General features: G+C 43.1%; 3 protein-coding genes across 3 annotated transcripts in view; 2 read left to right on the top strand and 1 right to left on the bottom strand.

The window, feature by feature from the left end:
* LOC147336664 (protein NLRC3-like) overlaps positions 1–26,524 on the top strand; it is a 146,332-nt gene that overhangs the window by 2,494 nt on the left and 117,314 nt on the right. The gene's annotated exons all lie outside the window — the stretch shown is intronic.
* The window catches only part of LOC147336670 (uncharacterized), a 239,134-nt gene that overhangs the window by 209,655 nt on the left and 2,955 nt on the right, over positions 1–26,524 (bottom strand). The window lies entirely within an intron of this gene.
* LOC147336671 (NACHT, LRR and PYD domains-containing protein 12-like) lies at positions 207–15,099 on the top strand. Its single transcript, XM_086265480.1, has 6 exons — positions 207–226; positions 1,858–1,934; positions 2,051–2,772; positions 11,262–11,365; positions 12,878–13,051; positions 14,798–15,099. The coding sequence occupies exons 1-6, from the start codon at positions 207–209 to the stop codon at positions 14,991–14,993; spliced, it is 1,293 nt and encodes a 430-aa protein (XP_086121606.1). The 3' UTR covers positions 14,994–15,099.

The raw sequence follows: 26,524 nt of genomic DNA, 5'->3' as shown, positions 1-26,524 counted from the left end.
AATATTTCTAAGCATAAATGACAATCAACAATACAAATCTAACACGGAGAGCGAGCGGAGCCAGGTGGGTGGCGTCTCTCCTTTAAACCCGGCCCCGTGATCAGCTGATCACCAGCTGACAAATGGGCTGGGAGGTCATCTTAATTATGCAAATTCTCATGACCATTGATCAATGTCCATGAGTCCCATTCACAGAGAGTTGGGGAATGGCTGCAATCACAGCGCTGTAAGATTGTGACAAATGTACCCTTAGGCCCCCTCCTCGATTCAGAGATGGTCTTTCCCTTTTCACGTAAATGGCCTCCTTGACTCCGCCCTCCAACCAGCGTTCCTCCCTACACATGATGAGGATGTAATTGAAAGAGTGTCCACTGGCCTGTAGGTGTAAATAGACTGCAGAGTCCTGGCCTGACGAAGTAGCTCTTCTGTGTTGTAGCCAGAGGTTGTTTGGTTTCCCCGATGTATAAATCCTGGCAATCCTCCTGCACTTAACAGCGTACACTATGTTACTCTGTTACTCTGATCCTTGGGGTGGACCAATTTTTGGCGCAGCGTGTTTTGGGGTTTAAAAGCCACAGAGACCCGGTGTTTAGAAAAAATGCATCTCAACTGCTCCGATACTCCTGACACATCACTACAGGTTTTCTCTTAGTCAGCGGTTGTCCTTCTCTCCTGGATCGGCTGGAGCTTTCTTTAGGAGCCGTTCCAGCTTTGACAAAAGTCCAGCTGGGACACACTTATGCTACGTCCAGATGAACAGAATCAACTTTTGGAGATTTACTTTCCTGGATGATTGAGAATGCATCAAGACGTTCCTCTTAAAGTGTTATTCAGTGTTGTGACAGTCAGCTGCTTCAGCTGCTGCTGGGATGGGCTGTGGCAAAGAGAACAGAGAAAATCCAAATCAGAGTTTTTCTCTGAATTAAAAGCAAGGAAACAACAATATATTCTACATAGTGAAACTGATGGTTTCTGGTGTTTTGGTCTGTTTTTCTGTATTCATGTAGATAAAGTGTAAACTCAGATGAATTATACCATCAAATGTTAAAGGAAAATATCAGGATGAGTGTCTGTGAGCTGAGAAGGACGTGAAGCGAGCAGTTTATCCCAGAGCTGAAGCTGCTCTGTGTGCAGAGATGAGCTCAGATTCCTGCTGTGATTGATCAACAGTCACAGAAATGTAGACTTGTAGTTATTACTGCAGTATGGTCACAGCAGATACTGATAAACATGTATTATGAGGATGGATGATCAAGTTTCTCACTCTCTCCTTTAAATCTCAGTTTTTTCTTCTTCACAGTTTATCTGTTAATTTATTAATGAATAACACTGAAAGAGTTTCTGTTATATTTCCCCTTGAACATCAGCTTATTAGGGCGGCATTAGGAAATAGCCCCCCTCCAAAGAATGAATAAATGAATGATGATAATAATAAAATGATTAAAAAGCAGAGCTCAGAGTGGTAGAATGGTCAAACATGGATCCACGGGTGGTTCAACTGCATTTGGTGACGTGACTAAAGCAAATCTTTCAAATAATCCCACCATCAACGGGATGTTGTCTCCTTTACTACGGTTACTTTACTTGGTCACCGTGTGAATTTCTTTGAAATGAACCAAATTCTTTTATTTGTTGGTTGTTGCATATTTAACCTCTACAGTCAGGAAAGGAGGAGATGAGGCCTCAACAATGTTGGGTTGTAGCTGTGGTTCAGGTTAGAGTGAGTGTCCATGGAATAAATGTAAGTCAGTGAACTGGAAACATGACTGTGTTCAAACTTTGTTTTCCTTTTTATAATGAGTCTAATCAAAGGTGGACAGAAGTATCTCCACTTTGACTTTTCTGTGTCACCATCAGAGCTTCTGCACAGTGTGGAGAAAGATCCAGAAGCAGAGTTGGACTGCAGACAGCCAGTCAGAGCAGCTGTGTACAAAGTAAGACTGAACATCTGTCTGCTGATGGACTCATTTCTGAAAACTGGACTTCTTGTGTTGTTCAGACATTGAAGACTTTTCTTTCTCTTTAGTCTCATTGTTTTTCTTTCTTTCAGCAGATGTTGGTCTGCAGGAGGTTTTAGATGAACATAAGATCAGTCTGAGGAGGAGATGTGAACGTGTAACTGAAGGAAGTGATGAAACAGGAAGTAGAACCCTCCTCAACGGGATCTACACGGAGCTCTACATCACAGAGGGACAGAGTGAAGAGGTTCATACCCAACATGAGGTGAGGCAGCTGGAGACAGCTTCCAAGATGGACGCCCTCCATGACGCTCCAATCAGGTGCCAGGACATCTTTAAAGCCTTACCTGACCAAAAGAGACCCATCAGAGTGGTTCTGACCAACGGCGTGGCTGGTGTTGGAAAAACCTTCTCAGTGCAGAAGTTCACTCTGGACTGGGCAGAGGGCTTGGAGAACCAACATGTCAGTGTGGTGGTTCTGCTTTCATTCAGGGAGCTGAACCTGATCAGAGATGAGCAGTACAGTCTTCTGGAGCTGCTCCATGTTTTCCATCCAACATTACAGAAGGTCACAGCAGAGAAGCTGGCTGTCTCTCAGCTTTTGTTCATCTTTGACGGCCTGGATGAAAGCAGACTTTCATTGGATTTCACCAACAGGAAGCTGCTGTCTGATGTCACACAGACGTCATCAGTCAGCCAGCTGCTGACAAACCTCATCCAGGGGAATCTGCTTCCCTCGGCTCTCGTCTGGATAACTTCCCGACCTGCAGCAGCCAATCAGATCCCTCCTACATGTGTTGACAGGCTAACAGAAGTACGAGGTTTCACTGACGCCCAGAAGGAGGAGTACTTCAGGAGGAGATTCAGTGATGAAGAGCTGTCCAGCAGAATCATCTCCCACATGAAGACATCCAGGAGCCTCCACATCATGTGTAGTATCCCAGTCTTCTGCTGGATCACTGCTACAGTTCTGGAGCACATGTTGACCACAGAGCAGAGAGGAGAGCTGCCCAAGACCCTGACTGACATGTACTCACACTTCCTGCTGGTTCAGACAAAGAGGAAGAAGAACAAGTACCATGAGGGACATGAGACGAGTCCACAGGAGCTGACGGAGGCTGATAGGAAAGTTCTTCTGAAGCTGGGGAGGCTGGCGTTTGAACATCTGGAGAAACGAAACATCATGTTCTACCAAGAAGACCTGGAGCAGTGTGTCTGGATGTGACAGAGGCCTCGGTGTACTCAGGAGTTTGTACAGAGATCTTCAAAAGAGAGTGTGTGATCTTCCAGAAACCAGTCTACAGCTTTGTTCATCTGAGCATTCAGGAGTTTCTGGCTGCTGTCTACATGTTCCACTGTCACACCAACAGGAAGACAGAGGTAGTGGAAGACTTCCTGGGAGATTTTTGTTATGATTCTGACTTTGATTTTGACTATCATGATTATACTAATTTGCTTCGGTTTCCCCACATTAAACCATCTCTGGATGAATCATCTCTGGATGATTTCCCGAGGAGAGTGTGGAGCAGGGAAATTATTTTACTGCTATTGTTAAATAATTGTCATCATTACCATTGCATTAATAATAAAATCTGGAGTTTATATTGCATTCAGGGGTTAAACAGTGTCTCTTTCAGAAAGACTGAGTTGCAGGCTGACAGGAAGTTGTATGCAGAAGTGAAAGCAGATAGTTATTTTGAGCCGCAGGCTAAGACGAGGCTTTAACAATGTAACAGATAGCTTTAAGAAGGCCTTAAGCAGCTATGACTATTTTATACACAATGCATATCTGTGCTTATTAAAGAGTTGGAGCTCGGTCAATTAATTGGGGGTCGGAAGCTTTGTTCGGCGCGATGTTCGGACAATCTATTGTGCAAGTGACTTGGAGCCATAGAAGGAATCGCAATACATGCTTACAAAACACTTATATATCAGATCATTTTATATTAAGGTTTTAGTAGAGGTTCTTGGTTAAAACATTTATTTAGTAGAAGACATACACATAGTCTCAGTGAGCCTCCGTTCTGGTGAAAGGTCAGAAGTGCAACAGGTGACACAGAGAGCATGTGAGGTCAACACACACACACACACATTAGTCTGGCTGTAACTGCAAAAGTGTCTCGGTAAAAGAGGAACCGTTCCTTGTTGTCTCGGCAAGAAAGAGGAACAAGACAAGAACTGAAAGGTAGACAGGAAGGGCTAGCCATGAAAATAGAAGATGATTTTCTGGGTGAAAAGTCATGATGATGTTGATCTGATCTATGTATAAAATGTACCGGTGACGCATGAAGGGGCGTCAGTAAACAAACCCTGATGCTATAAAATATCTGTTCATGCTTTGATTAAGTCGAGGACTACTGGCTGTCTGCGTACAGAGTGTCTTCCCACGCGTGTATTCATTAAAATCATTGTTTGACCAAAGATCCTCTGGACCATGGGTGGTGTGTACTCTCCTTCCTCAATTTTGAACCTTAACATTTGGGGGCTTCGTCCGGTGGTTGAGGAGGGAGGATTGGAGGTGTAGACGGTGATGTATGGTCCGTTGTGGTCAGACAGGCAGGCGTGACCCGGCAACCAAACTGAGGGGACAGGCGCCTTTAAAAAGAGGTAGGCACAGGCCTGTTGATTTTATCCGAAGTGTGCTGAATTGGATGATAAAATTAAATGTCTATTCAGTAAAAGTTGCCGGTAAATGTCTGCTTTGATTTTGATGAGAATCTCATGACAGTACTGAGGATTTAAAAGCAGTTGGACTGCTGGTAATGATTGAATGCAGTTGGACCGCTAAAAGGAAAAGCAGTTGGACTGCTCAATGTTTTTAGTATCTTAGGGAATTTGGTTATTTTTTGGTTATAAGGTTGGACCTGCTTCAGTCTTACACTTTGTTGGGTGTTTTACTGTTGTTTCAAAGTATTATAAATTACTCAAGAACGCCAGTTGGACTGGTAGGAAGCGCAGAGCCCGGAGGTTACGCTCCCTCCTTGTCGTGGACGCGCGACATTGACCTCTCGGCGAAGAGGGATAGTTCAGTGTGGCTTAACTGTGGGGTACAGGGCAGCCTGGAATTAAGCTAGGAGTTAGAGTCTCCTTACCGTTTGGAACGGTATCTGCGCTTTTTTGGGCAGCAAAGGTTGGACCTTGGGTGTTGGACACTTTTAAATTGAGTTAGGGATTTTAGAGATGAGGCCAGAAACTGTTGGACAGATACTGGTTAATTGATTACAAAAAAGTTGGACTTTATCGGTTAGACCGTTAACTGAAATTTGTCAAAATTGGTTAGGCGCTAAAGCTGACAGATCTGACAGTAGTTGTAAATATAAGACGTCTTTGTAATATAAAAAGATCTGTGTGAAAGGAGTCTGAGGCAATGCTGCTGCTATTTTTAGACGGTGTGTGAGTGAAAATGCAAATGAGTAAGCAGTGAACTGTTTAAACCACAGTTGGTTTTACAAATACTGCTGCAAACATTGTTGAGTGTGTGTTTCAAATGCCATTTATGTTTATTAGAGGACTATAAATAAAGTTTTGAGTTGCCGTAGGGGATGCATAGTAACTGACTGAGTTTGGATGTAGATATATAAATATATTGAGTGCACTGTATATACTTAAGACTAACACATGACTTTCAGTAGTAACTTTTCTCCAGTATTAGTTGCTGGTGTGTTTTATTTTTTCAATCTCTTGTGTGTGCGGTGAGAATTAATAGAGGTTTCAATTTTTGTTTGTTTGTTTTTTACTTGCTTTTTTGATTATGACAAGCATGTCTAAAATACTCTTAGGAAAGTGGGTTTTGAGTTATATTCCTCAACTCTAGTCACACTTTAAGTGTGAATGCGGTGACTAGAAGGTTTTGAATGATGAATAAAGGTGTGAGAGGTATTTCTTTGGTGATGTAAAGTAGGATGTTTTAAAGTTTGGAAGTGTTTTTAATTTGAGAGAGGCATGAGTGATGTTATAAGAGTTTGAGTTTCTTTTTCTTTCAGTTTAAAACACATAAGTACATACACTTGGTACACCTGTTTACTCTTTGACTTTATTAAAACAGACGGTGTATTTGAGTTTGAATTTCAGTAATTGTATGTTGATATGGTAATTTAGTTTTATGTTAGGTGAAGGAGATGTCCATCTCTGCGTCTTGCAGGATCGAAAGTGAAAGTTGAAGGTTGTGATGTGAATGCTGTGAGTACTCGATTTGAATGATTCTGTGTGAGGTGTACAAAATACTAAATAATAATAACACTATGAGAGTTGATAGTAGAGTGAGTGCAAGGTGATGTGTGAACAGAGGAAGTCTGAGAGAGAAGTGTGTGCGTAGGCAAAATGCAGAGTGTGTGCGTGAAATAAGGGAGTATTGTTTTTACATCAAGGTTTAGTAGAACTAAAGTAGAACGTCACAAACAAACAAAAGAAGGTAAAATGAAGAGAGAAAATAATGTGGTTCCCTGACCGGGAGAGAAAATAACTGACAATTACATTAATGAATAGAAAACACACATACACAAAGTGCCATATGTGAAATTATTCTAGGAAGGAGTCAGAAGTGAGATAGTTTAATATAAGATGCAATGAAGGAAGCAGCTTACACTCCTTTAATTCCCAGAGCCAGTGTGTTCCCTCCCCTGCCCACTTGGGCCCCGTATCAGGCGAGTATGGAAGGCTGGATAGCCCATGACGGGTAAGATCCCACCTCGAAACCCTGGGACAACCTAAGGCAGGCACAGTCACGATTATTCGCCTCACTCAGTCCCGGTGAGCTCCGACTCACTGGTGAGATGAAGTGAAGAGGATGGGACCTCAAGGGGTAAAGCCGCTGGGCTAAGGTGGAGGTGGAAAGTGGCAAGTGGAGCCCTACCTTCTGGCTGAGGACAAGGAATGCTGCTATTTAAGGTAGGAAATCAGAATTTGGGTTAGTAAATTTGGGAGGAGAAAATTGACTGTTTAAAGGCAAAATTATGAAGGAGTCTGACACACTGCAAAAGCAACATATGCAAATTCACACACACAAACAGAAAATGCATTAACCTTATAAAGACAAGACAAGCTCATGGAGTTTAATGCATAGACACTGATTAAACCTGGCTAAGAACACAAACATATGCAATGAAGAACAGCTTGCTATTTTGTATGAATGATACAATGGTGTGAATGTTTAATAAAATGCATTTGAGTTTGTAATTGAGGAACAGAATAAGCTATATGACAAAGGGAGTTATGAAAACAAAAAGGGATTAAAGTAGTTTTAAAAAAGAGTGTCTTAGGAGTGCTCTCGTACTGAGTGATCAAAACCAGTGATAACTGTAGAAAGAAATAACATAATTTAATAAGTTGGGAATGTTTAAACATATGTTTCTGTTGTTACAGCTTTTTGGGAGATGGCTCAGTATGCACATTAGCTGTAGTGGTGAGTGGTGACGTAAGAGTTTCCTGTGCGTGTGTGACTAAGGAAGTGACTTTCAGACGAGGAAGCATGGCAGACAAGAGGAGTATAGATTTGGGTAGGAAATAGTTTATAGTTTAGTGATTATACGTTGTCGCAAGGGGTTTTTTTGCTGAATTTAAGTATGTTAAAGGGGGTGATTTTTGTTTGCAAATTGTGTGGTTTTAATGAGACTTTCGGTGTATTGAGGAGGTGAAATTATGTGGTGGCAAGACTTGTGTGTTTAAGCTTGTTGAGGTTGTTGTGGTGAGGGGTTGATTTTGTCAGTTAGGTTTGGGGTGTTGTTTTTGTTTTAATAGAGGGAGTTTTAGGAAACATGGACATGTCTAAAAAATTGGGCCCATTATTTTGTAACAGTGCACTTAAAGAAAACCTGTCAGGTGATTTTGTTTTGTTTTTATGAGCTAACAATCAGCTCTATTTTTTCATTTCTGTTTTAAGGAGGCCTGAAACAGTGAATAACGGCGCTGAAAATTCTCGGGAAGAGCAAATATAAGGTGGGCTTTCCAGATTATAATTGGCTGAGGAGAAAGCTACCTGGGGACTGATCAAGGTCGTAAGTCCCTGTAAAAAGGATTTTATGCGAGTCAATCCAGTCCAAAAGCATAAAGAAATATTTTCCTATGGAAAATAAAAAATGACTGAGCTCATTTTGCTGAGGGTGGAGTATCTGATCGTGCGGGAAGCTCCACTATCAGCAAATACATGGTGTGACTGCATGTGAGTGAATGTGTGACTGCATGGGAGTGAATGTGTGAGTGAATGTGAGGGTGAATAAATGTGGACAAACAATTTGCTTTTACCAGAAAAATTTTTGTTTTGTTGACTGGGGTTAGATTATGGGATTATAGTATATTGTTGGGAGAATGCCAAATGCTAAAGGGGAAATATTTTTTGATGTAACTCAGTTACCATTAATTGTAGAAACACATGACTGATAACTGTTCTGTTTTAAGTTTATTTTATGACATACATTGGATCATGAGTGGGGAAAACTGAGCATTTTAAGTTTTGTATAGTATCTTGACACATGAAATGTATCAAGATAAAGGGGGGTTTAGGGTTTAATAATTTAATTGTTTAATAATTTAGGATCATTTTAGGACCTTTTGGGTTTTTGATCATTTGGATATGGTAAAACTGAAACTGTTATTTTTAAGTTAAGGTTAAAGGATTAAAAGTGAACTTGTCACGGTTTGCGAGGCAAGCCGTGTGGAGTTGTAGAAAAGGACCCAAAAGGCGGCAGCTCTGGTGCAGGTGAATATTTATTTACAACGGTGGGCACAAAACAGCACTGGTGGAAAAACAAGAAACCGGAAACCTAAACTGGGTAAGCTAATAACACAAACCAGAAACGAGACGCAGGGAGACCGAGGGGAAACAAGACAGACGAACCAGCAACTACCATAACAGAAGACACAACTTAAATACACCCAGAGAACACAGGGAGATTACACACAGGTGGGAAACCCAGGTGACACTGATAAACATAACGAGACAGGACAGGAGTGAACACAATATTACGCATACTGACGAGAGACTGTCAAAGTAAAACAGGAAGTACACAGAGGTTCAGACAGGAGGAGAGAGAGCACGGGGAGAACACAGACATAACAGGCTGGGGGAAAACATGGAATAAACACAAAGAGAGACGAGAGCTCATAAATACACAGAGGGGCACAAGGGGGTAAGAGTCACAAAGGGAAAAACATTTAGGGAACACCACAACAGGACACCTCAGAAAACCTGGCCTAAATAAGGAGCGAAAATACAAGGAACCAAGAATACTGGGCCAACATGGCCCAGGACCATGACAGAACTGAATCCTGTTTAGAAGATACAATGCTGGTTTTTCAAAGCTGTGAATAAATCTTAGAGGGAAAATTAGTGAGGGTTGAAGGAGTAGAACAGGTTTGATTTTTTGATCTTTAGAAGAAGTGGTTATAATGTAGGCTTACACATACAGATATTACATGGAAGGTATTTTTAGGATAAAGGGGGAGCTTCTACGTAGAAATGATTTTTATACATATTGCATTTTGTGCTTTTAAAGGAGTTGTGGCTCAAATTTGTCTCTGGAGGGTCACGAGCCTTTGGCTAGCGCTATGATTAGCCAATCTACTGTGAGGATAATATGAGTTCATGAAGGATTGCACACGCTTACAGACACAGAGTTAAGAAACACACATGACAGTATTGATTCCAGGCAAAAGGCCTTAAATTCATTTAGCTTTTAACTGAACTTAAAGAAGGACCAACGAGGAAGGAAAGCATATATTTTGGTTAAGTCTGATACATTAGAATTAGAAGGTATTGTTACATTAAAGGGATGAGTAACGTTGAAGAGTATACATAAATACAAGTCAATAAGTTAAGAAGATAATTAGGATCAGGCTTTTGATTAAAGAGTCCCAGATAGGATAGGTTAGGGAGATGCAGGAAAAGGTGTTTTGTTTCCTTTGCAGAAGATCTCGGCGACCACAGGAGGGGCGAGGATCCTGGAGATCTCGAGGCCTGCTGAACCACAATGTATTGCGACCTCTGGTGTTCCAGAGGTCGTGAGAGGGAGTGTGGAGCAGGGAAATTATTTTACTGCTATTGTTAAATAATTGTCATCATTACCATTGCATTAATAATAAAATCTGGAGTTTATATTGCATTCAGGGGTTAAACAGTGTCTCTTTCAGAAAGACTGAGTTGCAGGCTGACAGGAAGTTGTATGCAGAAGTGAAAGCAGATAGTTATTTTGAGCCGCAGGCTAAGACGAGGCTTTAACAATGTAACAGATAGCTTTAAGAAGGCCTTAAGCAGCTATGACTATTTTATACACAATGCATATCTGTGCTTATTAAAGAGTTGGAGCTCGGTCAATTAATTGGGGGTCGGAAGCTTTGTTCGGCGCGATGTTCGGACAATCTATTGTGCAAGTGACTTGGAGCCATAGAAGGAATCGCAATACATGCTTACAAAACACTTATATATCAGATCATTTTATATTAAGGTTTTAGTAGAGGTTCTTGGTTAAAACATTTATTTAGTAGAAGACATACACATAGTCTCAGTGAGCCTCCGTTCTGGTGAAAGGTCAGAAGTGCAACAGGTGACACAGAGAGCATGTGAGGTCAACACACACACACACACATTAGTCTGGCTGTAACTGCAAAAGTGTCTCGGTAAAAGAGGAACCGTTCCTTGTTGTCTCGGCAAGAAAGAGGAACAAGACAAGAACTGAAAGGTAGACAGGAAGGGCTAGCCATGAAAATAGAAGATGATTTTCTGGGTGAAAAGTCATGATGATGTTGATCTGATCTATGTATAAAATGTACCGGTGACGCATGAAGGGGCGTCAGTAAACAAACCCTGATGCTATAAAATATCTGTTCATGCTTTGATTAAGTCGAGGACTACTGGCTGTCTGCGTACAGAGTGTCTTCCCACGCGTGTATTCATTAAAATCATTGTTTGACCAAAGATCCTCTGGACCATGGGTGGTGTGTACTCTCCTTCCTCAATTTTGAACCTTAACAAGAGCCATGGAGAAATCCCTCCAGAGTAAAAATGGCCACCTGGACCTGTTTGTTCGCTTCCTTCATGGCCTCTGTCTGGAGTCCAACCAGAGACTCTTAGTAGGTCTGCTGGGTCAGACAGAGATCAGTCCAGGAACCATCCAGAGAGTCATCAACAACCTGAAGGAGATGAACAGTGATGAAATCTCTCCTGACAGAAGCATCAACATCTTCCACTGTCTGATGGAGATGAACGACCTCTCAGTACATCAGGAGATCCAAGAGTTCCTGAAGTCAGAGAACAGATCAGAGAAGGAACTCTCTGAGATCCAGTGCTCAGCTCTGGCCTTCATGCTGCAGATGTCAGAGGAGGTTCTGGATGAGTTGGACCTGCTGAAGTACAACACATCAGAGCGGGGACGACAGAGACTGATTCCAGCTGTGAGGAACTGCAGAAAGGCTGGGTGAGTCCAGATGTGATCATTAGCATCATTGATCAGTGTAGGTTAGTAGTTTAATGTTGAAAATAAAATCAGATTGTAACCACAAAGTGTTTGTGTCCGTACGCTGCAACCTTCCACACCATTCCTTTATTGTACAGACTCAGCAGCAGCTCCATGGATCCCAAATCCAAGAGTGGAGAACAGATTTGAAGTGTGTCACATCCATGCAGTCACAGCTGTTTCCACCATGTTTCCACTGATATTAATCCTGTTCAATGACACGTTTCATATCAGTGAATATGTTCTTTATGACGTCCACTGACATGTTTAAGTGTCCTGCTGGAAATCACTCAAATCATCCATGAAATCCATGAAAAATCCTTTTAGTGTTTCTAACTTCACCCTCTGTCCTCTCTCTCTCTCTCCATCCTCCTCACTGCTTCTTTCACTGATAATCACACAAACATCGTATTCAGCTACAAAATAACACAATAATATCACCTGATGATCATTATTATAAGAGCAGGATCCATATTTGATATCAGAGTAACACACTGCTTGGTTATGTGCAGTCATCATCAGTGACTGTGGGTCAAACAGAAGCTCTCTGATTGGTTGCTGACCTTGGTCACCTGTCCACTCTCACCTGTTTGTGTTTGCTCTCTCTTTGCTGTCTCCATCCTCTCTCTCCTTTCTCTCCCTCTCTGTCTTTGTACGTCACTCAGGTCCAATGGAAACAGTGACATTTACAAACCAATCAAAGGCAAACTGATCCATGTCAGGTTATAACAATATTCAAAGTGAATACAGGCTGCTGCTGGACACAGACAGGTAACATCATTTTGACTTGCTGTCACCTGGATCTGGACTCATAAACACTGAAGCCCTGAACAGGAATACAAATCATTTTCTGCCAACTAGCGACACACCAGCAGATAATGGCTCAGAAAGCTAAAATGAGCCAATCATTTCTGTGTTTAGCTCCCCTGAAATCAGATCTGATATCAGCAGCTCTGAGTTCATTCATCATTATTGTCCAGTGATGAGATTTCTGCTCCGTTTGGTAACAGTCAGCAGGTTTTTCCTGCGTGTGGACGTGAACAGTCGTACCTGACAGCAGGTAGCAAACAGAGATCATCTTTCCAGCTGGAACTCTTCACTGAGCTGAACTCATTCAAAATGTTCTGGAGTCAAAACAGGAAACAGTCCAAATGTGTGTCTTCACTCTGACTCTGGATCAGATCTCAGTGACAGACTGTGGACATTATGGAAGCCTAAATGTGACACCATCTTCCTCCTTCATCTGCAGATTAAAGCCAAACAAAGATTCTCATTAAAAGTCTGCAGGTCTGAGAGAGACTCAATCGTTGTGTCATGTCAAACACAGTAAGAGGAGCTGAAGCACAGATGTGAAGAGCAGATTCATCAGATTATGACCTCACTCTGTTTTGTCTTCATATACATTCAGTCTGTGTTTATAATGCAGATTTTCTGCTTTTATAATAACACATTTTATATTTTCTATCATCACAGACTGACTCAGTGTCGACTCTCAGAGTCTCACTGTGAAGTTGTGGCCTCAGCTCTGAAGTCCAACCCCTCCCATCTGAACGAGCTGGATATGAGTTGGAGCAAGCTGCAGGATTCAGGGATGAAGCTTCTGTGTGCTGGACTGGAGAGTCCAAACTGTCGACTGGAGACTCTGAGGTGAGTTCACTGACTGTGGCTGTTGTTGTTTTTCTATATTTCAGGTCTTTGATTGATGTTTGAAACTTTCTTTAGTTCCTACATGTTCAGGATGTGTCTGAAGACAAATGTGAAGAAGTTTGAGTGCTTTCAGAAATGTTGTCTTTCCAAACGACTGAACAGCAGTTTTTCCTTTTGGCTCCAAACAGAAGTGACAGACTTGAGCAGGGTTCATTTAAAGGCTGACAGAAGTGGAGTGGTGACGGGGAGATGTTTGACAGGACAGTGGTTCAGCCTCCACAGGTTCATGTTGTGCTCCATCAGTCAGTGAAGATGAAGTCAGTGCTGATGAGGCTGTAGAGTGTGTAAGGGATGTGAATGAGGATGATGAAGATCTGATGATAGCAGATAAAAACAGGCTGCAGAGACTTTGAGCCATACAGGGCACACAGTGTGTGTACAGAACAGCTGAAATCATTATGGAGGCCTCACTGGAATATGGAAGCATCACAGTACAGCTTCAGTGAAGCATTAAAGTCTCTGATATGAGATGAGAAATGAAGCAGCCAGAGCTTTTTCATGAGTGGAAATCCACTGTGACTGTGAGCTGCTGCTACAGCCTCCAGATTAGCCAGCAGCTCATCCTGCTCAACATTTTCTCACCAACTTTAATGGAAGTGTGATGTTTTCAGCTGGAGTGATGGTCAGGGTGGCCTCCCTCTCCTCTTCTTCTCCTCTTCCTCTTTCATTTGTAAATCCACTTCTGCTGCTTTCATTCATTTGGAAGTCCTGTAGCTGAGTTTGGGAGAGACTAACAGCCTCGGCAGCAGAGGGGAGAAAGGCTGTAACACCACCACTTTACTCTGTTCTACCTGTCACATCGTTTTATCAGGAAACAAATATGCTCATGTTTTTACTATGTTTGTCTTGAAGATGTAAGAAGATCACATGGTGCTTTTTATTATTGTGTTGGTTTGTTTGCTGTCTCTTGGATGGAGCCCAGCTGTGCGTGGCCCCTGGGCCTGTGGTCAGAGTGTGTGCTGGATAATCCGGCCCAGGATGAGGCCAAACTGACATGGGATGAAATGTCTGTCACATAATTGAGCTTAGTGTAGTTTCATTTGTGCACAATTTAAAAACAACCTAAACTTTGTTCTGTCTTTTCTATGTTATACTGTAGACTTTCTTTGATACTGAGTCCAAAAGGAGCAGCTTTTACTTTGAAGGAGATGGGGTCTCTGTTTCCTCTTCAGGTTGGATGATGGAAGCAAATGAGTGTGTGATGTTCTTTCAGTGTTGCACTTTGTAGACGGTCCCTGAGCACTGGTCTCACAGCCAGCTGCACATAGAGACCAGTGTTGTTAGTCCAGGTCAGAAGATGACTTGTTGGAATGAAAATGAGCTTGTAGTTTGTCTGCTTTAATAATGTGACTGGAAAAAGGTGTTGGACTTCAAATATGTCCATTTCTTTCACACTTCACCTTTAAAAGTGAAGCCTTGTGGTTCCTGGAAGGAAAAAACACGACTTTTTCAAGTCTTTGTCCTGTTTTTATGAGAAATGTATGACTTTAATGTGAAACATTCAGAGTTTTTTCTCTTGTTGTGTTTGTTTGAAGATGCTTCCTGTTGGCTTCAGCTGTTTGGAGTTTCCATTTTCTAAACTTCTACATTCTGAACCTTCTTCAGCTCTGAATAGATGATGAAACACTGAATGATTTCAAGCTCACACTTTGTATAATAAACTTTCATCTTTCATTCTTTATACAGATTGAGCGGCTGTGGTTTGTCAGAGATCAGCTGTGATTATCTGGCAGCAGCACTGAAGTCCAACCCCTCCCATCTGAGAGAGCTGGACCTGAGTAACAACAACAAGCTGCAGGATTCAGGAGTGAAGCATCTGTGTGGTTTCCTGGAGAGTCCAGGATGTGGACTTGAAACTCTGAGGTCAGTCAGCATGTTTTAGTTGTGCTGAGATGAATATGATGTGAAAGTTGTGCTGACACTAAACTGCAGACATCAGGCTGATATTATACTGATCCACACTGAGGATCTTCATGGTAAAGTCTGTTTTCTTCTTCTCTGGTTTAGTCCATTGACTGCAGCAGAACAATGTTCACATTTCAAACAGTGAGACTCAACGTATGGCCCGCGGCCCACACACGGCCTGCCCACCTTTCCTGATTCAGAGAGAGGGGACCCTGATTAACTGTGTAGTGTTCTTCCTCACAGTCCTAAGTATCAGACACAACAATGAATAATCCATAGCTGACTGTCTTTAGCAGGTCAAAGGTCACGGCACACAGCAGACAATGGGAAATATTGTAATTCTGATCATTTATCAGCACATATCCATATGTATAAAAACAAAGCTGACACTGTGAGACTTGATCAGAGGTGTGATCATCACAGCAGAGGCCTTTGTGTCAAAGCCACTGAGGATCAAACAGAAACACATGAATCAGATTTTCCTGTTCTGGCTTTTTATAGCAGATAACCTTCAAAATATTCTGCAGTCCATCAAAAACTGAAGCAAACCATGAATCAACATGTGTCTGAACATGAGCTGATGCTGCTGCAGGGAAGCAAAGTTACAGAGGTTTGATTACAGACACAGCTGAGAGTTTGTAATCTTTCATCATTTTAAAAGGTTTAAATTTCTTCAGTATTGAACAGCAGAAATGAGGCTTTGTTTTCGGAGGCCGACAGCAGTGAACACAACAGCAGACTGGTGCGTAATAAGCAGTGAATAATGCAGGAAACAGATTTTTGAAGGTAAACTGTTCTTGAAGTACACTGAGAGAGAGAGAGCTGTGCAGGATGTAAAGGTCAAAGTCAGAGAGAATTCATGACGATGTTCATCAAACGTAAAGCGTAGTTTGGATCTTCTTCTGCTGCTGGTTCACTCAGTTTTGGTTGGAGACAGATGAAACCTGCAGCTTCAGGATCTGTGAGCTGTCCACTTTCAGCCCCGACGGCGTGTCCGTGTACGTGCCGTCGAGTGAACGATCCACGCTCTGTGTTTCCATCTTTGTGTGTTTAGCTGCTCTCATTTACTGTTTTATCTGTTTGCTTGTTGTTGAAATACTTTTGGGAGCTTTAACCTGAGATTCTGGCAAAATACATTTATATTAAAAATCGATTCAGGATTGAATGAATCAACATCGCTTTATTCAAATTAAAACCATTTAAATAGGAAAATCCATTTTTTTTACACCCGCCTCTAATGCTGGGTAATGTCAGCTGATCCATGTGCAGCTGGCTGTGAGGCTGAGGGAGCGTCTACAAAGTGCAACACTGAAAGAACATCATCCATAAATATTGAGTAATAACTGGACTCTCATACAGCGAGACTCAAATGCCTTTAAACATCAGCTTATCCTGCTGATCCAAGTCCAACACTGAGTTTGTAAAAACATGTTTGTCAATCATTTTTTTTTGGTTTCTGAGGAAAATGATTCAATAACTTGCTGCTAACACACAACATTTGAACTCACAGACTCTGTCATTGGATATATTGGAAAGTGCATGGATGATACCATCACAAAAACCACTGTTCGCATATATCCAAATCAGAAACCCTGGGTAAATAAAGACGTCCGCTCCAAGCTAAAAGTGCGGACCTCTGCCTTTAACTCCGGGGATGCTGATGCATATAAAGCAGCCGGGTATGACCTCCGAAAGTCCATAAAAAAGGCCAGAAAGGACTACAAGGACAAAATGGAGTCCAGCTACCACAGCTTTGACACCAGGCGACTGTGGAATGGACTGTGCTGCATCACTGACTACAAGAAGGTCAACACAGTCAGTGTTCAGCCCACTGCATCTCTTGCAGACGAGCTTAACAACTTCTATGCTCGTTTAGACAACAGAGAGCAGATCCTCTACCCTCAGGAGGACAGTGAGGCTGCAACTCTAACTCTGAAAACAGAAGCTGTGAGATGGACCTTTAAAAAGGTAAATCCTCACAAAGCTCCAGGACCAGACGGCATCCCAGTCCGGCTACTCGGAGTGTGTGCAGACGAGCTGGCAGAGGTGTTCACCAACATCTTCAACCTCTCCCTGAGGCAGTCAGTGGTCCCCACGTCCCTCAAAGCATCCACCATCATTCCCGTTCCCAAAAAATCAGTGATCTCCTGTCTGAATGACTACCGTCCTGTTGCACTGACATCCGTCATCATGAAGTGCCTGGAGCGGCTGGTCAAAGGTCACATCTGCTCATCCCTCCCTGACACACTGGACCCTCTTCAGTTTGCCTATCGGACAAACAGAGCCACAGAGGATGCCATCGCCCTGGCAACGCACACCACCCTCACTCACCTGGAGAAAGGGAATACATATGCAAGGATGCTCTTCATCGACTACAGCTCAGCATTTAACACCATCATCCCCTCAAAACTTGCCACGAAGCTCGTCAACCTTGGGCTGGGAACACCGATGTGCAGATGGATTCTAAACTTCCTCACAAACAGGCCCCAGGTGGTGAGAGTTGGTAAGCACACCTCCTCACCACTCATCCTAAACACAGGTACGCCACAGGGTTGTGTGCTTAGCCCCCTCCTATATCCCCTGTTCACACACGACTGTGTTGCTAAACAAGAGTCCAACATCATCATCAAGTTTGCGGATGACACAACCATCATAGGCCTCATCACAGACAACGATGAGACGGCCTATAGAGATGAGGTGATGGCACTGTACGAGTGGTGCCTGGAAAATAACCTGACTCTCAACATCAGCAAAACTAGAGAGATGATAGTGGACTACCGGAAACGACCAGTCAGAGAGCACCAGCCCATCCACATCAACGGTGTCAAGGTCGAAAGGGTCAGCAGTTTCAAATTCCTTGGAGTCAACATCACTGAGGACTTCTCCTGGACCCTTCACACAGACACTGCTATCAGGAAAGCTCGCCAGCGGCTTTACTTCCTGAGGAGGCTGAGGAAGTTTAGCATGAATGCCAACATCACCTCAAATTTTTACAGGTGTGTAATTGAGAGCTTGCTGACGAGCTGCATCACAGTTTGGTACGGAAGCTGCTCTGCCAGCAGCCGTAAATCACTACAGAGGGTGGTGAAGGCAGCAGAGCACATCACTGGCACGAGGCTTCCTGCCATTCAGGACATTTATCTCCAGCGATGCCTCCGTAAAGCACACAGCATCATCAAGGACCACAGCCACCCAGCATATCAGCTGTTCTCCTTGTTACCATCTGGCAGATGTTACAGGAGCCTGTCTGCTCGGACTACAAGACTCAAAAACAGTTTTTACCACCAAGCCATTCGACACCTCAACCACAACACTTAAACACACACAACACAGCACTCAGAAGCTACCCTGCAGCTTCACAAGTACTCTGTTTAATCTGCACTGGTCACTCCACTTTATTGTTATTGATATTTATATTTAAAAGTGCAATACTGTGATTTTCTGCTGCTCATTCCTGTGCAATATCCCATCTGCCCTCCTGTCATATTTCTTTTCAAGATTTTGTTATTTAATCACTAGTGTACATATATTTATATTTATAGATACATATATATATTTAGTCATCTTTTCTCTTTTATCATGTCTCTCTAATATTTGCTCCTCACTATTTTTCTATTTTCTGTATTATTTTATTTTATTTTATTATATTTTCTCCTACTGTATCATGCTGCTGAGTGACTGCAGCTCGTCAAACACATTCCATTGCAATGTTGACCCTGTGCTAACTTGCATATGACAAATAAAACTGATAGAAACTGATAAAAAACATTTCATCATATTTCCTCATAACCCTCTTTTTTCTGACCATTTGATCCCATTTTAATTTGCAATAAAGGATCCACAGAGTTTGGTGACAATAATGACAGTAGATGTTTGTGTGAAAGTGCTGGAAGCAAATGAGTGTGTGATGTTCTTTCAGTGTTGCACTTTGTAGACGCTCCCTGAGCACTGGTCTCACAGCCAGCTGCACATGGGCTATATCCCAATTCAGGATCTGCAGCCTTAAAGTACGCAGCCTCACCGATCCTCAAGGGCCGCGTACTCAAAGACCGCTAAGGCCGGAAGTGCGAGGCTTGTGAAATGGGACGGTCTAGCCTCCGTTGCGCTGCCCAGGTTGCCTAGAAACCATGATACTAACAGCTGGAAACGTGTCATACAGCTTTGTTTGACAGAAATGAAGGAGAAAATCTTTTGTTCATTTTTTTGTTTGCTTCTACCTGAGGTTTGATCATTCTCTGTAAGATTAAGCTCAGCTATTGAACGGCGTATATTTTAAAGTAAAGGCTTTAAAACCAAGTTAGTACAAATGTCACATAACTTTGCCAACATGTGGCCAACAGTAATGTTTTAATGTTCTTCGTTATTAAACATTTACACATAAATAAGTGACATAATATTCAGTACTTACTTAAAGTTTACTCTTCGGGTGCCCCTCATCCGCCGTTATTATCCACACCCACCACCGCGCTATGAATTCTGGGATATGTTGGGCCACGAAGTCTACACTGACACAGCCTTGAAATTCAGGGAAATGAAGGACGCATTTCAGGGCCGCATTTCGAGCAGCCTTTGAATTGGGACAGCCTTCAGCACGCCGCTGTGACGTAATCGGCCTTGAAATGCGTACTTTAAGGCTGCAGACCCTGAATTGGGATACAGCCATAGAGACCAGTGTTGTTAGTCCAGGTCAGAAGATGACTTGATGGAATGAAAATGAGCTTGTAGTTTGTCTGCTTTAATAATGTGACTGGAAAAAGGTGTTGGACTTCAAATATGTCCATTTCTTTCACACTTCACCTTTAAAAGTGAAGCCTTGTGGTTCCTGGAAGGAAAAACACGACTTTTTCAAGTCTTTGTCCTGTTTTTATGATAAATGTACGACTTTAATGTGAAACATTCAGAGTTTTTTCTCTTGTTGTGTTTGTTTGAAGCTGCTTCCTGATGGCTTCAGCTGTTTGGAGTTTCCATTTTCTAAACTTCTACATTCTGAACCTTCTTCAGCTCTGAACAGATGATGAAACACTGAATGATTTCAAGCTCACACTTTGTCTAATAAACTTACATCTTTCATTCTTTATACAGATTGGTGAGCTGTGGTTTGTCAGAGATCAGCTGTGATTATCTGGCAGCAGCGCTGAAGTCCAACCCCTCCCATCTGAGAGAGCTGGAGCTGAGCTGCAACAACAAGCTGCAGGATTCAGGAGTGAAGCATCTGTGTGGTTTCCTGGAGAGTCCAGGATGTGGACTTGAAACTCTGAGGTCAGTCAGCATGTTTTAGTTGTGCTGATATGAATATGATGTGAAAGTTGTGCTGACACTAAACTGCAGACATCAGGCTGATATTATACTGATCCACACTGAGGATCTTCATGGTGAAGTCTGTTTTCTTCTCTGGTTTAGTCCATTGACAGCAGCAGAACAATGTTCACATTTCAAACCTTCAAAGAAGAAGAAAAATCCTCCACTGGATAATTCACTGTGAAACTCTCCAACCCTTCATTCCACCTTAAAGTCTTTCTGACACTGAAATCCAAAGCAAAATGTGTGTTTGCTTTACAGACAGCAGTCCAACACAAACATACACACATCATCCAAAACACAGTCCAACATCCAAATCTCCTCCACTGCCAGCATGAATGATGGGAAAGAGAAGGAGGAACACTCTGACATTCAGGGTTAGAATGAGTTTCATGAAGCAGACTGTGAAGATTAAAGCTGCATTAGAAAGCTTACATGAATGAATGAGTGGACAGAAGTGGACAGAGATCATCTGAAGCACTTCAAAGGCTTTAAATCAGCACATTTCTCTTTATTCTTTATCAACTCTGTTAGTTTCTCTCAGTTTTCTGTGGAATGAAGCTAACAGCAGGCTAATAAGATGCTGACCAATAGGTTTCTATTAAAGGTTGTAATTTGTATGTGAAAAAGTGCAAACAGAAGCCTTTAAAAAGTCCTAGTGGGTGCAGTCAAAGCAGTCCCTCAGTCCCAGTATAGAGTCTTTGGTCCAGACTGGAACAACTGTGTGCCCAGTTTGAGCTCTCTTCAGTCCTGTGACCTGACAGACCCAGAGGGGCCATCACATCACATTTAGAAGCTTCCCTAATGGAGCCACAACACATGTCCAATACTTAGTCTGTCTTGTTGGACCAGCTGGAAGAAATGATTCAAGGACTTAGTCACAGAACAGAGATTCAAATCTCCAAAATCCAACTGGCTGCATCAGGAAATATAGTCTGAAACTCTGCACAGTTTCCTGTTTGAAGCTGCTTCCTGTTGGCTTCAGCTGTTTGGAGTTTCCATTTTCTAAACTTCTACATTCTGAACCTTCTTCAGCTCTGAACAGATGATGAAACACTGAATGATTTCAAGCTCACACTTTGTCTAATAAACTTACATCTTTCATTCTTTATACAGATTGAGTGTCTGTGGCTTGTCAGAGATCAGCTGTGATTATCTAGCAGCAGCACTGAAGTCCAACCCCTCCCATCTGAGACAGCTGGACCTGAGAGGAAACAACCTGAAGGATCCAGATGTGAAGCAGCTGTCTGATCTTCAGCAGAGTCCAGACTACAGACTGGAGACTCTGGTGTAAGTAGAGTGATGGAGTGAGTGGGTGGTGCTGTCAGCAGTATTGTACTAAACACAGTCAGTATGAAACAAAGATCCAGTGTTTTCTGTAAAGCTGCAGCTTCTCAGTGAAGCTGTGAGAGGAGAATGGTGACAGGCTTCAGGATTGGACACAAACACTTCCTGTTTCTGACCTTTATGGTCACCATAGTAACAGCTGTCACGCTCTGATCAAACACTGTCAACAGCCAATCATCTCTCTGAACAAAGCAGCACGCAGACCAATGACTGCATTCATTTCCAAGTTTAAAGCAGTGAAGAACACAGTCTGTAGGTGAGGAAGAATTTAGTGAGAGCAGATGTTTGGATGGAATTCCTCCAGTTAACAGCTGGAACCGTCCATCTGGATTGTTGGGCTTGTTGTTGGGGTTCCTACAGAGCTCAGAGTGGACACACCAAGGTTCTTCTAATGAATGAAAGTCCAAACTCAAACTAGGAGGGAAAAACATTGTCAGCAACTTCAATGAAAATCCAAAGATTAGAAAAAGTGAAGCAACAATGAGTCCTAGTACAGTCCCAGCACTGAAGTCCCTGCTGCTCTTTATACTGGATGTGCTGCATCACTGACTGACAGCTGATGAAGAGTCTCTGGAAACACTCGTTTATCTCCTCTGCTCTTCCTTCTTCTCTCTGCAGGTGGAGCTGGTGGTAAACAGGACGGTGTGTGTGCTGAGAGAGGAGCAGCTGTGTCCTGATGATCCAGAGAGGTTGAAGCAGCAGCAGCTTGTGTGTAGAGACGCTCTGACTGGGCCATGTTACTGGGAGGTGGAGAGGAGAGCTTCATCCAGCAGTGACTGACAGAGGAATGAGAAGAAGTGCAGATGACTGTCAGTGCTGCAGAGTGAACTGCTCTGAGAACAGCTCCACTGTCAGACACAATGTAGAGTCCAGCATCATCCCTGTGTGTCCCTCTGGATCTGACAGAGGATTATCAGTGTATCTGGACTGCTCTGCTGCTGCTCTGTCCTTCTACAGTCTCTGCACAGTCTCTGTCTGACTCTGGCTTCAGACCCTCCTGGATCAAACTCACCTGGAAAGACTTTCAAACATCACTCAATAGATTTGAATACAGAATATATTTGATATATACTGTAGATGTACTGTAGAGTTGCAGTTTGTCACTTGTAAATACAGTCTGTGAGCAGCTGTGAGCTGAAAGATCTTTCTAGAAACACGAAATGTTTTCACTCTTTTGTTTCTTTTTCATATATTTCCACAACATTAATATTGATCCCACCTGTCTCACCTGTTTCATGCTTTTATACATAATAACAGGACACGTGTGATCTGAGCGCTGCTGTGGTTGCTGTGCTGCACGTCTTCATTTAGATAACAGAGACATCTAGTGGTTCAGAGGGAGAACTGTGGCCTTTTGTTGTGGGCAGTCTGAGGTACACCTGTGCACTACTCATGATGTCAGATCAGCATCCTGATGTGGCACACCTGTGAGGTGGGATGGATTATCTCAATATAGCAGATGTGCCCACTACCACACATTTGGACTGATTTGTGACCACTGTTTGGGAGGGATGGTTATATTGTGTATCTGGAATGAATTTTAGGTCTCTACGTCCATCCCATTGGGAATGGGAGCAGTAACAAAGGTGTTGCGTTTATATTTTTGTTGAGTGTATTATAGATTAAGTGCCTGAGTTGTTAGGTGTGGATGATTAGATTATAGTTTATTGCAATAACAAGTTGTGCCTTGTTCTCAGATAGACAGCAAGTAGAGAGTGATATATGAAATGATGGGATGGAAGGAAGAAGAGAAGCAAAGAGTGATTCACAGGCAGAGTCTAGTTTATTTCTCATAGTTTTTGTTGCCTTATGGTTCCAAGCGCTGTCACCAATCTTTGCATTTTGTTATTATCTCATGACACTTGTTTAATCAGCTACCATCTCTCCTATGGACTTTTTAATGTCTACAGTCTCAGATCAACACAGCCCTGCCCTTCCCATATTAGATTCTTGATGAATGTGTGTTGTTGTTATTCAACCTGGTTCAATGTGCCCCTTTTTAACTTTGAGCACCCGCCCCTTTAAAGCTCTCTGCACGGCCCTGGATGGGACACTGCCTGGGAATACCAGGTGCTGTAAGCTTTTGCACTTCCACACACAAACTGCAGAGGGCACTTCTGCTCCTGCTTGTGCTTAGAGGCATGAGAAGTTAACATTTATGGGTGATAAAATCCTTTTTCTATATTTTTAACATGAGAATATCAGTTTTCCATCTTGTGTTCCAGAGTAATCGGACAAAAGACAAACGTAGAACAAGGAAAAAAGAGGCCAAGTGTCTCACCTATAAAACAAAATGACTGTTTTCTGAATAGTCTCACACAGATAAACATTTGCAGGGAATACCTTTTCCTTCAAAACAAACGTCACAGACTGTGTTTTTCTTTACTGATTGTATTTGAGTAGAAACTCAGATTAAAATGGCATCAGTGCTCATAAAATGATTTAACTGTAAAAGTAGGTGTAGTGGATCACTTTGCATAGATCTAGATAAAAGTGCAGTAAGCAAAGACTACAGTGGTCATTGAGCAGCTGTTCCTATAATGTGAATCTGGGATAAAGGCACAGATTATTTGTTTGCCTTTGTTTCCTGGTTCTTTCTTTCTTATCCAAATGGAAAAAGAGAGCATAAAAGTACTGTTTACAAGCAGCTTATCTATCTCATTGTGCCCACTATCATAAAATCTTGGTTGACTGAGCACTGAGCCATCTACCACTCGAAATTGAACCTGTGTGGGACAACAACAAAGTCCAGTATACTAAGTTTCAGTAATGTGCAGTTTTTTCTGTGGAAGATGTAAATCTAAATAGATGTCCTATTGTATGCATGATATACCACTGAACTTTATAAAACAACTTCTAAAAGCAAATTTCGATTTATTTTAGATTTTCTCAAATCCAAACAGTGCTAAAAGCATGCACACAGTCAAATATTTTTCATACGAGGTGCTGAAGGTTCTGCAATGTTCTGTCAGTGCGCCCCAGGGCAGCTGTGGCTACAATGTAGCTGCCATTACCAGTGTGTGAATGTGTGTGTGAATGTGCGAATGACTGAATGTAGTGTAAAGCTCTTTGGGGTCCTTGGGGACTAAGTAAAGCGCTGTACAAATACAGGCCATTTACTGTGCGTGTGTTTATGCTCAAGTGTATGAATAAATTAGTCAGTTTTAAACAGTTGCAATTTAAACAGTAGAAGAGTGGCACTATATTTATATATTTATAAAGAATTTCAAACAACAATTAATTGATGCTCAAAGCAGGTTTATTTAATTAATATCCAGATTTCCAATTAGTTCCCAATTCATTCAGCAGCAAATCACATCACCAGTCACTTCAAGGCTGTATGTATTATTGTAAGGTAGACCCTACAATAATACATACAGAGAACCCAACAATCATATGACCCCCTATGAGCAAGCACTTTGGCGACAGTGGGAAGGAAAAACTCCCTTTTTACAGGAAGAAACCTCCGGCAGAACCAGGCTCAGGTCGGGGCGGCCATCTGCTGTGACCGGTTGGGGTGAGAGAAGGAAGACCCCCCCCCCCCCTCTGTCCCCTTCTGGCTGCCTCTGCCTCAATTGTATCCCACAACTTAGACATTCACATTATTCACACTCTCATTACACATACATATAGGATCTTGGGGGTGGGCACAATCACGGAGTCCAAATTACCATCAGGGTGTATACCTCACCCCTGACGTCGTTGCCCACCTCTCAATTTTAAATACACTTAGTCATTGAGGGCTAGCAGGAGGGACTATGCGCTTACCTGCTGCTCCTTGGCAGGTAGCTCCATGCCCTCCTGGGTTTTTTGCACCTTAGAACACATATGCATCAACACTACAATGAGCGGGTGGAGGGAGGTTTGGAGTCTTCTCCCACCCCCATTCTCTGCGGCCTGCTGGAGCGGGAGGGCTAGTAGGAGGAGTTGGCCGTCCGACTGCGGTCTGGGGTGTGGGGCCTCCCTGCTGCTGCGGAGTCGGGGTGGTCTGCCTCTCCCCACCGCAGGGAAAAGGGTAACACCACCTGGGTCTGGGTGCAATTCCCCCCTCCAGGGGCAAGGGTACCTAGACCCGGTTTGTAGAGTACGCTTGGGGAGTGTGATTGTGTGTACAGCGTCTCTTTATGTCTGTCTCCACGTTGGTTGAGTGTGGAGTAAGTGCATATGAGAGCATGAGGGTGGGAATGGATGTTTGTGTCTGTGTGTGCCTGTATGTCTGTGTCTATATGTCAGGTTGGGTATCAGACGCCACCTCTCTGGGGACACCTCAGGCCCTCCAAGGTTTGGAGGCCTATCTCCACCCACCACCACTTCCCCTGCCGGTGGCGGACTCCCTCAGGTGTCGGTGTGTTGGTGGTTCTTTGTGTCTGGGGGTGGGCGTCCGGGTACACACCGGCTCACTCCTTGGCGGCCGCTTGTCGGGGCCTGGGGCCTGGGGCTCGCTCGGGCCCCTTTGGAGGTGGGGTGCCCCCGGCCTCTCGGCCTGGGGCTCGGTCACTCAGGCACAGCTGGGGGCCGGCGGAGCTCACGGGCGCGTCACTGCAACTCCCCCTGATTTCTGCTCCGCGGCTGCTGGGCGAGCCCTCATCTGGGACTCTCCTCAGCTCTTACTGGAACAGTGGTGCGGCTGCCCCTCTGTTGGTCTTCCATGGTCTCTTGTGTTCTGGGGGCCTCTGGATGTCTGGAGTTTTGATCTCCTCCATACCCGCTTCACACCCTGGAGGACGGGGCTGTGGCCCCCCCACACTCCCTAGCAGATCATTACATGGAGAAACCTTTGGAATGCAAGCATGCTGATCCACACAGGTATGCACACATGGGTATTCACAGACGCGGACTAAAGCTTTCTTGGCTGCTGCCTCA

This window comes from Aulonocara sp. 'chitande type north' Nkhata Bay, linkage group LG3 (genome assembly GCF_057382095.1).
Source record: "Aulonocara sp. 'chitande type north' Nkhata Bay isolate Kocher_YH1m ecotype deep benthic linkage group LG3, A_spYH_male_GT1.1, whole genome shotgun sequence".
NCBI classification, from domain to species: Eukaryota; Metazoa; Chordata; class Actinopteri; order Cichliformes; family Cichlidae; genus Aulonocara; species Aulonocara sp. 'chitande type north' Nkhata Bay.
The sequence above is the reverse complement of the archived record's forward strand: the minus strand, read 5'-3'. Positions and strand labels throughout refer to the sequence as shown.

Excerpts from the sequence above, each read along its gene's own strand:
- LOC147336671 (XM_086265480.1), top strand. The coding sequence starts at position 207 with ATGGCTGCAATCACAGCGCT. Across the intron at positions 1,935-2,050 it reads TCAGAGCAGCTGTGTACAAA|CAGATGTTGGTCTGCAGGAG; the intron begins GTAAGACTGAAC and ends TCTTTCTTTCAG. Across the intron at positions 13,052-14,797 it reads TGTCGACTGGAGACTCTGAG|ATTGAGCGGCTGTGGTTTGT; the intron begins GTGAGTTCACTG and ends TTCTTTATACAG.